The sequence below is a fragment of the Sander lucioperca genome, chromosome 21, assembly GCF_008315115.2.
Source record: "Sander lucioperca isolate FBNREF2018 chromosome 21, SLUC_FBN_1.2, whole genome shotgun sequence".
NCBI lineage: Eukaryota > Metazoa > Chordata > Actinopteri > Perciformes > Percidae > Sander > Sander lucioperca.
In genome coordinates, this window is record NC_050193.1 from 3,940,296 (window position 1) to 3,952,465 (window position 12,170).

Genomic DNA, 12,170 nt, shown 5'->3' on the forward strand with positions numbered 1-12,170 from the left:
TGGTGAAATGATTAAACAGGCATACATAAAAGATCCCCTTGTTTATTGGTAAAATCATTTTTTCCTTCTTCATCTTTCTCTACCCATGAACCCACCACCTAACAGCAGTGGCTGCTGTGCAGGTACTGTTGTGCTAGTTGTAGATGCCATAACAGGATGACATTACAGATGAAAACAATCCCTCCCTGATATGAAGAGTAGAAACAAAGACAGAAACGGAAGCTGACGATAACACCTTCATTCACAAAGATGATGAGACAGAACCAGTGCATTTAATACCATAGATACCATAGATCTTCAGAAACAAAAATTAAGACATAAAAAAAATCCATCACAAAATAATTAAGGTTGACAAAACATTATGTAGAGATTGGGAAGATATTGTTTTGACAACTACTGATTGATTATAAACTTGAAAAGTCTGATACAAATACAGCAATTTGTCAATACACAGCTGTGGTTTTGGTCAAGCAAACAAATCTTGCTTTATGTATTTGTCATTGTACACTGAAAAACAATACATTGTTAAAATTACTTATGGGTGACAATTTTAATAAAGTACTGTTTACTGTATATGGTTTGATAACATAGATGGATGATTGTAAAACCTAAAGGCTTTAAAAATCACACCAAACAGCCTGTCAAAAGAAGTTGAAGTAATAATAGTGATAACATAAAGTTATAATTCAATCTACACAGCTCTATCAAAAAGGAAATATCTCTCCATTCCCGATCTCCTGTTACAAACCTTGTCTCTTCATCTTTTCCAGGAAGCAGGAAGAAGACAGAAAAGTGAAGGGTGATGGAAATACTTAAGAAATGTATGGTGCATGGGAGAGCAGGGGTCAGAAGATGAAAGGACAAGGCCAATGAGCCTGTTTATATTCCTTCCTGTTGCTTTCATTTTATTTCCTCTACACAAATACAGAAAGAAAAGGTGAGCAAGAAGGCCCTATTAAGTGCCATTGGTAATGACTGATTACTACTACTACCCCCCCCCCCCTCCCTAAGGTGACGTCAAGTGTCCATCATCAATAGAGAGGTCATGGTTCGGCAAGTCCTGGGTTTAAAACATGATTCTGTAAATAAGCCTGTGGGTAGATTTCTTGGGTCTGTTGGTTCGGAGGGGTCTGGCACTTTACTGGCCAGTGGACTCGCTTGCCAAACAGTTAATTGGTGCAGTGTTGCTCATAGGGTGGTTGGTCCGACCATGGGTTCGGTTTGACCAATGGGGGCATTGTTTGACAGCTGGCTAACATCTGGTCTGGTTGATCGAAGCTGTAGATTGGTTGGATCAGCTGTGTCGTCGTGTTGGTTAGTTCCCACCCCCACAGCACTGGCCACTTCTGCCCTGCGGTGCAGCTTCCTGCAGGTCCACGCCGCCTCTGGTTCGTCCACCAGCGGCCGCTCCACCCTGAGGCTCGTTCTTGGGAAGCTTTTTGGCTGTTTGGGGTCAAAAGCATAATTAATTCATTTCTGAACTACAAGCAACATGGCAAAAAAAAAAAAACTCCTTTCCTTATCGATTATTCTGCCAATTATATTCTCAATATTTTGCCTGTAAAACGTAAGAAAATACTCAAAGTAAATTCATTACACGTCTTGTTTTATTTGCCCCCCAAGCTAAAAACACAAATATATTTAGTCTACTGTACTGCAGGACAAGCAGCAAATTTGCATGTTTGACAATCTGGAACCATTAAACGTTTGTCATTTTTACCTGAGAAATAATTTTAACAGAGCTGAATTAGAAACAGAAAATTAATCAGTAACCATTTTGATACTCGATAAATCATTTCAGTAATTTTTTAAGCAAACACTGGCTCTAGCGTCTGAAATGTGAGGATATGTTTTTTTTTCTGGTCTTGCATTACAGTTAAGTGAATTTCTTTGGGTTTTGGACTGATGATCAGAAAATATAAAGGTATTTGAAGATGCCATCTTGAGCTCTGAGAAATGACATTCCTGATATTTATGAACAGTAGGATTAATAAATTAAGTTTTTTTGTGCAAACATTAACTGATTATCAAGATAGCTGTAGATCTATTTTCAATTGATGGCCTAACAGACCAATTGTTGCAGGATTACAGGAGAGTAAAATGTGTCGAGCACTTACCTATAGCCATAAAAATCTCATTGACATTCATAGCAGTCTTGGCTGAAGTCTCCATGAAGAGCAAACTGTTGTCATCTGCATATGCTTGTGCTTCCTAAAGAAAGAAATACAACATAGCAACCGACAAATTGACATCTTATATTATTTCTTCAAGTTTTAATTAAAGAATTGTAAACTAAAAATCCCTCTTTACCTGGAAATCTATGGCTCTCTTGTTGGCCAGGTCTGCTTTGTTTCCTGCCAGTGCAATAACAATATTTGGGCTGGCCTGTCGCTGAAGCTCCTTCACCCAGTTCTTTGCACGTGTGAATGTATCCTTTAAAAAAAACATGAGATACTATGCTTTTAAACTTTAAATCCCTGATGCAAGTATTACATGTTACATATGAATGTAAGAGTTAAAAGAGCAAAGGTCTGGAACTTTCTCTTGAATTAACAATCATCAACCCAAACTGGAAGACGAGGGTCGACAAACAAATGACATGAGACTGTCTTGGCTGATCCTGTCCTGTTACCGTCCATGTTACTTACTGTGTTGGTGATATCGTAGACCACAATGGCGGCCTGGGCTCCCCTGTAGTACATAGGTGCCAAGCTGTGATACCGTTCCTGTCCTGCAGTGTCCCAGATCTCAAACTTGACCGTTGTATCATCCAAACATACCGTCTGTGTGAGGAAGGCAGCTAGAAAGAATATATAACGTATAAGAAAGAATGCAGTGATTAAGACCACGATGAAACAAGGAGGAACGTTACTCACTGGAATTCGAAAGAGACAAAACTATTTAAATTGAATTCAGGGAGTTATGGTGCTATATCAACCATCGACAAATGGGCAAGATTGTTCAGCAGCATTATTAGTTTGGCTGAAACAGAAACAACTTAACCCCTTCAGAACTGACTGGAACTACAAATCACAGCATGATTAAGAAAACATGCCAGGAAGGGGAAATAATACAGTGTCATGGAAATACACAAACGAGAAAAAAGTATCATGGGTGTACAGTAAAAACGTACTGTAGCACATAACGAGCACTGCAGGCCCAACTCGCTTACTCAGCCGACTGTCACATGAGGCACTCACTTGCACATACTTTAAAGCTTTGTAATCTTTGACCAGGAATGCAGCTGACCACAAGATTCAGTAGAATAGAAAACATGCTGACTCGTTGCGAGTCTTTAGTTGGTGTAAGCACTGAGCATCCTGTGCCCACATCCTACGACCACATTACTCATAAGTTGTAGGAAACATGGAGAAATGTTGGTTTGACGTAAAACGAAAAAGAAATGACACAAAAAATAAGACTCTCAGAGTGTTGAGGCTGTGGGAGGCCAGTGGGAAAGATATGAGTAATGAAATAATGAACAACAAGCCCAGTCTCAGAAGTGGAAGAAGCTCCAGTGGAAACCTGTCACAATTGTTTTTCCAGCTGGACGGAGGATTTGCACTTCACATACCAGTTAAAAGTTTACTTCTGCATAGCCCTCAAGCACTAGCCCCGACAATGTAGAAAACAACACATTTAAACTGCCTTCACACACATGCATGCGGTCGTCAGGCGCTCCAGCGATAACGGCACAAACGCCACAGCCTAAACGGTACTGCGTTTAGGCTGTGGCGTTTGGGGGATGCGAGGGGGAGCCGAAAAAAACTGCAGCGAAAAGGTGAGACAGATTTAACTTTTGGAGAAACACAACCTGCCGTCACCCTGCCGTGGCCAATCATGTAATGGCCGATCAGTCGGTCCATTGTGAGGCGGTGTGAGAGTCCCGTACAGTAAACCGTAAACATCACTGCATCTATTGCTGCCACAAGAACGTTTTAAAAACACGTTGAGGGTAAAAAACAAAACACAAGCACTGAACTGCCCAGGAGTTTGTTTAACAGCTGACTGTTTGCTGCAACAAGCTTCAGGACAAAGCACAGTCCCTCTGTCTCTTTTCTTTCTCTCTTTCTCCGTGAAATGTGAAGTGCGGTCGGAAATGTCGAGCTCAATAAGTGAGCTGACACTAAATAATAATTGTGAAGTGTAAAGTCTACTTGTGCTACACTGGGGGTGGGGGGGAGGGGGGTATAAAGAACACAACCCATGACGTCACACAAATGGCCAATCTAAGTGCCACTCCCACAGTCAGATATAGTCTTGCTTTAAAATGTAACAGTACTGTTTCACCAGCTTCGCTGATCTGCAGGAGGTCCAGGAAATCCCCATTGTCTCAATTCCTTCCTGTTTCAAATAACTTGACTCCTCTGAGTCAAATTACTTCAAACAGAGGAGTCCATTTTCAGCTCATGTCCAAAAACATTAAACGTGTTTCTGCAAAATCAACACAGCTGTCTGCCATGTATGAGGAGCTTGGTGGCTCATGGGAGAGAGGTAATCAGTTGCAAATAACTGGTTCTGCCACTCCTCCTCCTCCTGCACAGGCAACAGAAAAAGACCAAGACCAACAAGCAAGCAAGCAGTTCCTCTGCACTGGCAGGAACATGTTTTTTTCTGATTCAGCCTTCATGTTATGCTGACATGTTGAAAATATTTGTGACTACAAGATAGAGAGATTCTATACAGCCACATGATGCCTTTATGACAATGATAGATTAGAAAAAAATTGGAAATTAATATGCACATTCTGTAATATAAGTTTGAAATCATTTCACTGATTATTTCCATCAATCCCTCTGAGCTGCAGCTACAGCTGAAGAGATGAACAGCTACGATGCCATTAAAGCTTGACGGAGAGCAGGAACAACTCTGGGAATCACAAAACCCTCACCTCCGATGGTGCTCTCCTGGTACTCGTGGAACTGGCCTTTAACAAAGCGCAGCACCAAGCTGGACTTTCCCACCGCCGATTCCCCCAACAGCACTAGCTTAAACTGGCAGATCTTGTTGCTTGCTGCAGTGCCGTTGGTCCGTGCTGGTCCGCCTCGCCCCGCCATAGCGCTGTGTTGAAAATCGGGAGAAAGATGAAGAAGCCGGGAGAAGAGGGAGGAAGTCTGGTTGGCTTCAGGCTTGGTGCAGGGGCTGGTGAAGCTGAGCTATACGGGGGGGTGGGGGTGGGGGGGGGAGGGTAAGTTCAGTTCAGGCAGCTAGATGAGCCAGAGGAAGAGAAGTCCTCACCAGTGGGAGCTGGAAGACACAAAATATTCAGTATGTAAGGCTTTACTCCAAACAGAAAACAGGCTTTCTAATAAAACAACCATGTTATCTGCTAAATATTAAGGCCAGTGTTTTAATTTAAGTTGCCAATAAGACTCGTGAATCAAGTAAAATATAGAGCAACTGTAAAATATATATGCACTAAATCTTTTGTTTTGGTCAAGAACACCATCAGGCAATTTAGAGTTTAGGTTGTTGACACAGAAACATGCATCACCCTGGGGCGGGGCCTCCAGATACTGAGGTTTTTATTTAACCATGCTTAGTATAAACAAGCGCTGGAGGACAACACTTATTTGAAACTCATCATGCTCCCACATGTACATGGTGCACTAACGCCATGGAATAAAATTCTTACTTTTGTTTTAATGCAGCATAACTGCTTAAAAGAATACACAGGATGCATAAACACATTTTAAAATAAATAAAATATATAATGTATAATACATACAATATTAATATACAAATAAAAAGTGGATCAGGAGAATTGATGGTAGTAGGTGTAGATTATGTAAAACCTAAATTGAAGAAATGAAAAACAAACCATAGAAATTAGTACGTATAGTATTAGTATAGTAGTTTAGTATTAGTAGTAAGTCTTGCCCAAAAACTCCCCCCAAGGATCAGCTCAACCCTTTTGTTCCTGTGAGTCATCTCTTAACAGATATCTGGCCACAGTTTGAAGCCATGACTATAAAGTGTTAAGATCTTTGTAGCCGTTTCCATGTAGCGATACTAAAACCAGATAATGAAACTAACATTAATCAGCAGTCAAAAATAAAATATTTTTAACACTGCAACTTCCTGGGGGCACATTTTGTTTTGCAAGCAAGTGCCATTAATAACACGTTACCTATATCTTGGTGGATTTTAGACAGTTTACAATCGTACTACGAGAAACCTATAACACAGAGGTTGACTTTAAAGTTTTAAAAGTATTTCATCCAGCCTAATATGGCCCAAATAAGCCAGACAACTTCACGTGACAAACAGCATACGAAGAGAGTAAAATTAACCAACGATTTATTCTCTTGACTTTGGCCTGCTTTGCATATTTGAAACCCTGCCTAACCTTTTTTTTCAGTTGGGTGATACAGATGAGGTCAGCCAGCTTCTGCTTGGTCAAAGAACAGGAAACACAACTCAGCCAAAAGCAGGAAGTGAAGATTGCAGAAGACATTTTACTGCTGAGCACATTAACACTTGGGATAGCCTCAGCTTTGTCACTGGGATAACTTAATGCAGAAACACAATGCGAACTGAAGACAAGTAGGTGGTTAGACTACGTCGAGAATAAGGAAAACGTCAAAAGTAATAACGTCACTGCTGATAGTCTTTACAGTTTGGTAGTGCTAGGCTTTTTTTCTCAGCACGTTGCTGAGCCAGACTTAAGCTTCAGCATGTGACAGGAGATCATGGCTCTGACCATAAAATATTCACAACTGGCATGCTTCATTCGACAGAGTACCAACCATACTACATAGGTTCATTATAGGAACACATTTCTGCTGTGCAGGTCTACTAAACTAATGCTGCAAAACCTACTGGTAGATTACCAGTAAGTTTTGCAGCATTAGTTTAATTTCAGAAATCATTGTCACAGAGCATGGGATATAAAAATAAATTTAAAAAAATACTTGTTTCCCCTTTCCTCAAATGTAAGAATAAGTCACATGTGAAATATTCTCTAATTTCAGCATGTTACCAAATCTGTTTACTATTGATATAGATTTTAGGAAGGCTGCATGGTAGTACACCTGTATCCAACTACAGCAGACTCATAAGCAGAGCACTTAAGGTCTCACTGAACTCTTTAAACAGCAGACACACACTATCACAAGGCCTGAAAGAGCAGAGGGTATCCTTCAAAGTGAAAGCAGAGTTGGAGAAGGAATAAAGGCACCCTGTTCGCTGGATCAAACAGACGCTCTGTCCTCATTTGATCGCAAGCAGCAGGGACTGTGAGCTCACACCTGTGCAAAATCCTCACAAGAGAAGGAGAGGGTAATGGACTGGGTTTGTGGAAACAGACGTACATAACACACCTAAAATCTAGCCTGATTGCTTTTCTTGAACAGAGAAGGTGCAGAAGAATAACATTTTGGGAACAATAAGATGGAATTCAAGTCATGCATGCTTTCATGTTTTCGTCTGAAAAAAAGTAAGCCTTCATCACACAGACAATTTTTACAAATTGTAAATTTCATTGGCTATATGAAACTACTGATTTGGAAGGTTTGGGTGAGACACGTGGATAGATCTATATTAACAAACAGGCCTTAGGAATAGGTTTTGTGATAGAGCACAGGTACTACATATGTAGGACTTCTTTTTTTAGTTTTGGTAAAAGGAAGGTTTCAAAGACATAAAGAGTAGCCAATGCAAAACAGACCTGTGTGTGTCCTGGGCTGAATATTTGTTATTGCTACCAACATAAACTATTTATAGGAAAATAAACAATTATTGTGTCTAATTATATACCCACAGTCTTCTTCCTACTAATTGATGTTGTAGTAACTGTGAAGTGCCAAAACTGTAGCATCAATGCCAAAGGTAGAAGAGGCTGTCTAGCTTGCAATCAGAGGCTCTTTGTTGCACTGAGACAGTCCTGTACACATCTTAAGCTGCCTGTGACGGATGCTTTGAAGGCATCCCTAATGGGCTCTGAAGACTTCCACGGGGAAGTGGGTCAAAGAGAGAGACAGTGGCACATGGGTCAGCAAAAGGGGGAGGAGAAAATGCAGGAGAAAGGGGCAAACTAGAGGGACAGCCTGTGAAATATTCATAGTGGCCTCGTGTATGCTCTGCTGCCAGAATGATACCCAAGCACTTAGCAGGGATTGCAGTACATTGAACACCTAAATATGAGCACGTGTGCAAAAATGAAATACCTGTATAGATACACAGAACTTATGGCGGTGTTATTCAAATGCAAAACCTGTACTAAAGACTATAAAAACGACAAAATAATTGCTGTTCTCTATGAAAGCATACAGTGTGGCCTCCCACAATCAAATAATGATTCCCTTTCTGTGTTGTGTTATAGCATGTGGCAGTGGTATTAATCATTGATGATAGCAATAAAGTAATGTCATACTTCTCAGTAACAGATACAAGTTCATGTTCAAACATGCATTGTACTACAAACTTCAGCAAAATGGTTAGGTCTGACTTTTAGTAAACAGTTTCCTAGAGTGTTTTTATGACTTCCAGTTTCGAAAAAAAGAAACATTTTATATGGCATTTGTATAGTCAGTCTGAAACTGGTGTGCTTCGAATATTTAGACAAAATTTGGATTCTTCTTTTCATCCTCAGCATGAACATGAAAGTTCATATGCAGTTTTCAATCAACAGCACTAGATTAGACAAGGCCTCATTTTTTGCAATAGTTAAAGAGGAAGGAAAATACCTAGTTACATTTTTTTCCATTGCAGGTCATGCAATTTAAAATATATTACATGATACATTTTATGCAAGAAACTTAGCAAGTGATTACAGAAAATAAACAAAATACTTTGCAGTAAACTTTACAGTGTGCCACCATGTAATGAAACAATCTGAACTCGATGACACATAACATTTAGTAGTCAAACAACCTTTGCGGCTGGCGTCACTGTACCAGTTTCAAGAATACAAGCAGGCTCACTTCATTTGAAGGGTGGGGTGCTGGAAGAACTGGTGGTGTCTGATATGAGGAGCTGCATCACCATCCTCCTTTTGTCTACTATGCCAAATGGTCAGACTCTAGCGCCTGGAAGTAGCACATTTCCATACAGGGAGGCCATGTATTCTACGTAAGCGAGTTCAGGTTTCTAATAAAGAATGGCTTTGGAAACAGTGACAGGGAAACTGGGAACATAACACAGGAAGAGCAAACATGATACTCATCACTAGCAGTTAGCAAGGCCAATAGGAAATCACAGGCATTTCCTTTTCCCGTGACTTATGTGTGAAAAGCTCCATACCCAAGCAGAAAAATATAGCTATCCATAGGTCCAGCTAAAATATGCACCTCCCTGAAATCACAGTAAAACATTAAAAACTAATACATTTAAAAACAAAATCATTAATCTTACAGTATAGGCTGAGTCTTGCTTTTTCTAAACTAGCATTTAAAAAAGACAAAAGGAAATTCTCCCTTTATGCATTAAAATCTAAGTGCAATCTAGTTTTAATTCAAATAAAAGTCAATCTTAACCCGTGCATGCATTCTAAGATATGGCCTTTGTCCCCTTCATGTTTTCCCCCCCTCCCCAAGTAGTTTTTGGTGAATCATAAAAAAACGGTGCTTCAAAATGTGATCCTTTCTGCAGATATAAAAAATGTAGGTTGTGGCCTAGTTGATGGCAGCTCATCACCACCACCTTAAATACACATACTCCTACCATAATACACTTTAGGAAATTGAAACACATTACCTCACCAGTACTGACCTACAACTTTAGAAGGTGCTGAAACATAGCCTGGGTAAAAGCCAGGCATGTCCTAAATAAACCCAAATATTATGATGGTGGGGGGGGGGTGTCACAGTCATTCTTTCATGACTGGTTTGTCAAGATGTGTCACCACTTTAGAAGGACAAGGTCCATACGTCATAAACCTAATAAGAGCTCAAGAAAGTAACTGCAATTCCCTTTTCTGTCTTAAAGGTCCAAGCTCTGTTCCCCTTATTCAGCCATAAACAGGAGCTACAAAGATACATGCATGCGTGAATATATTTGCTGTTAAATGCAAGGAGACACACCTGCAGACACACAGACAATAGCATCAGCAATGTAAATTGGCCGAACTACAACACAAATGCTGTCAGCAGTAATGACATCTTTATGACACTTAATGGGTGAATGTACAAGTTGTGAGAGAAACTGTGAACCCTATTAACTACCTTAGATGAGTCATTAAGTTAAAGATTCATTGATGTACACTGCAAATGCATTTAACAGCATTTTAAAAGAGAGTTAAAAACTATCAAACCACCTTTCTTAAAAGTGGTAGATCTACTTGAGGAAAACAAGTGGCTTGACAGTTATCTGCGACTAGCTTTAGCAGAGTGATAAACTGACAACGGTAACTCGTAGTAAAGTTAGACTGATTCGCTGTTTAATGTAAAAAATAAAAAAAAGTATAATATATATATATATTAACTACTGTAACGTAGCTAGCTAACCAAAATGTGCACCGTAGCTATGATGGATGGTAAGGGTAAGATATAGCTAGCTAGTCATGGAAATAAAATGGATATAGCTAGTTAACGTTAGCTATGATCCCCGGTCAAAATAATGCGACCGCCTTCAATAACAGTAGCTAGCATAACACCGACTGCTTACTTACTGAGGTCAACTACTAGCTAACATCAGACATTATTACACTAGCTTGCTAGCCTGAATTGTTGCCAAAAAAACTAATGCTTAACTCTGGAAATTAAAACTTGCATTCTGAAAAGCGTTAGCAAGGTTAGCGGCTATAGCCGGGCTGTCGAAAACGTCATTAGACAACTTTCTTGTTCACGGCCCCACGTCGTCAGCTGTTTGACATTTGACTTGTTATTGTGTCTGCTGCTGGCATAAACATATGTTATGACATATGTTTGCTTCTTAGCAAATGTTAGTGCCAAGCCTTTTTGGACATGGTATGTGGTCTCCCAGGGCTAGAAACTCGTAGCCTCTCTCTCGATCCTGTCTGATGGACATGTCGACTGAACCCGGACTTGGCTGAACGGTTGACCAAAATGTGACAGAGCGTGTCTAAATACGGTGAACAGCTAACTAGTCGACGAAGAAGTCTAACATGCGTTAAGTGTTCCTCTTTACCCCCATATTCTATAATTTTAAATTGTTTGACTTACAATACTTTTTCTTCTTTCGCTGGTCTCATCGGCGGTGTCCGTCTTCTTTTTCTTCTGAGGCTCTGGCCTTTCCTTCCGGTTAGCGATTTTTCCGGGAACGTCCCACTTTTTGTCAGCGGCTGTCTGACCAATGACAAAAGCAGGCTACACAAGACACCACTTCTGCAGTACAGAGGAGGCGTGCAGACTGTCTTCATTTCAGATTTACAAACATTGCAAGTCATCAATTTGCTGTGAATGCTTAATTTCAATACAATCAATAATCACATTTATGTTTACAATTGAAAATAAAATATAAACACTGCAAACAGCCTTTTAAAGTTTAATTTAATTTTAAGTTTAAAGTTGAATTTGAATACAGTGGTGGAATGTAGCCTAACTAAGTAGGCCTACACATTTCAAGTACTGCACTACTACATTTTGGAGACAAATATTGTACTTTTTACCCTGCTATTTATTTGCCAACATTAGCTACTGGTTACTTTGCAGATTCAGCGGTGGGTGATGATTTCCAGAAACCAAGTGTTGTGAGAAGCCACAGTCAGCTAATCTCTTTATTTTAACTGCAGATAATAAAGTGATAATAAGGAGAGTCAAACTTTATGTTATTCATCATGTTTCTGATAAACATTATGATCCAGCGGATGTTCTCGCCTGATATTAATATGCAATAGCTGTGTGAGAGCAATTAGAAGAGGATGTGGAAGGTTCAAATCCTGTTTAGATCTCCAAAGCTATAATTTGTTTCTTGTACAAAAATACTTAACTCAACCAAAAAACACAAAACTTCTATATTCTTTTTTGACCCTCAAATAAATCAACATTGACAGAACGGCCCTTTCTGTTTGTTTGTTTGTCTGTTTGATTGTTTGCTTGCTTGTTTGTTTTTACAGATGGCACTATAATGCTACTGTGTACATCAGAATGATAGCTAACATGCCCATTCAGGTCAGAATTTCATGTTAAGTGCTACAGGGTTAGGTATAGCAGGTCTGTATGCAGTGTGTCACCCTGATACTCTTGTATCGACCATAAGTGTATGGCACA

At 39.7% G+C, this 12,170-nt stretch overlaps 1 protein-coding gene across 2 annotated transcripts; it reads right to left on the reverse strand.

Annotated features, from left to right (window-relative positions):
• Positions 1 to 72: 72 nt before the first annotated feature.
• rab5c (RAB5C, member RAS oncogene family) lies at positions 73 to 11,252 on the reverse strand. Of its 2 annotated transcripts, XR_004896259.1 has the most exons (7): positions 11,124 to 11,252; positions 4,892 to 5,247; positions 2,649 to 2,800; positions 2,311 to 2,433; positions 2,118 to 2,211; positions 1,215 to 1,443; positions 73 to 1,179 (listed from the first exon to the last, which is right to left on the reverse strand). XR_004896259.1 is itself a non-coding variant. In XM_031312984.2 (6 exons), the coding sequence occupies exons 2-6, from the start codon at positions 5,055 to 5,057 to the stop codon at positions 1,316 to 1,318; spliced, it is 663 nt and encodes a 220-aa protein (XP_031168844.1). In that variant the 5' UTR covers positions 5,058 to 5,247; positions 11,124 to 11,252; the 3' UTR covers positions 73 to 1,315. The 2 variants fall into 2 exon arrangements, 1 of the variants encoding a protein (XP_031168844.1); XM_031312984.2 differs by having other exon boundaries at positions 73 to 1,443.
• Between the last annotated feature and the right edge of the window lie 918 nt (positions 11,253 to 12,170).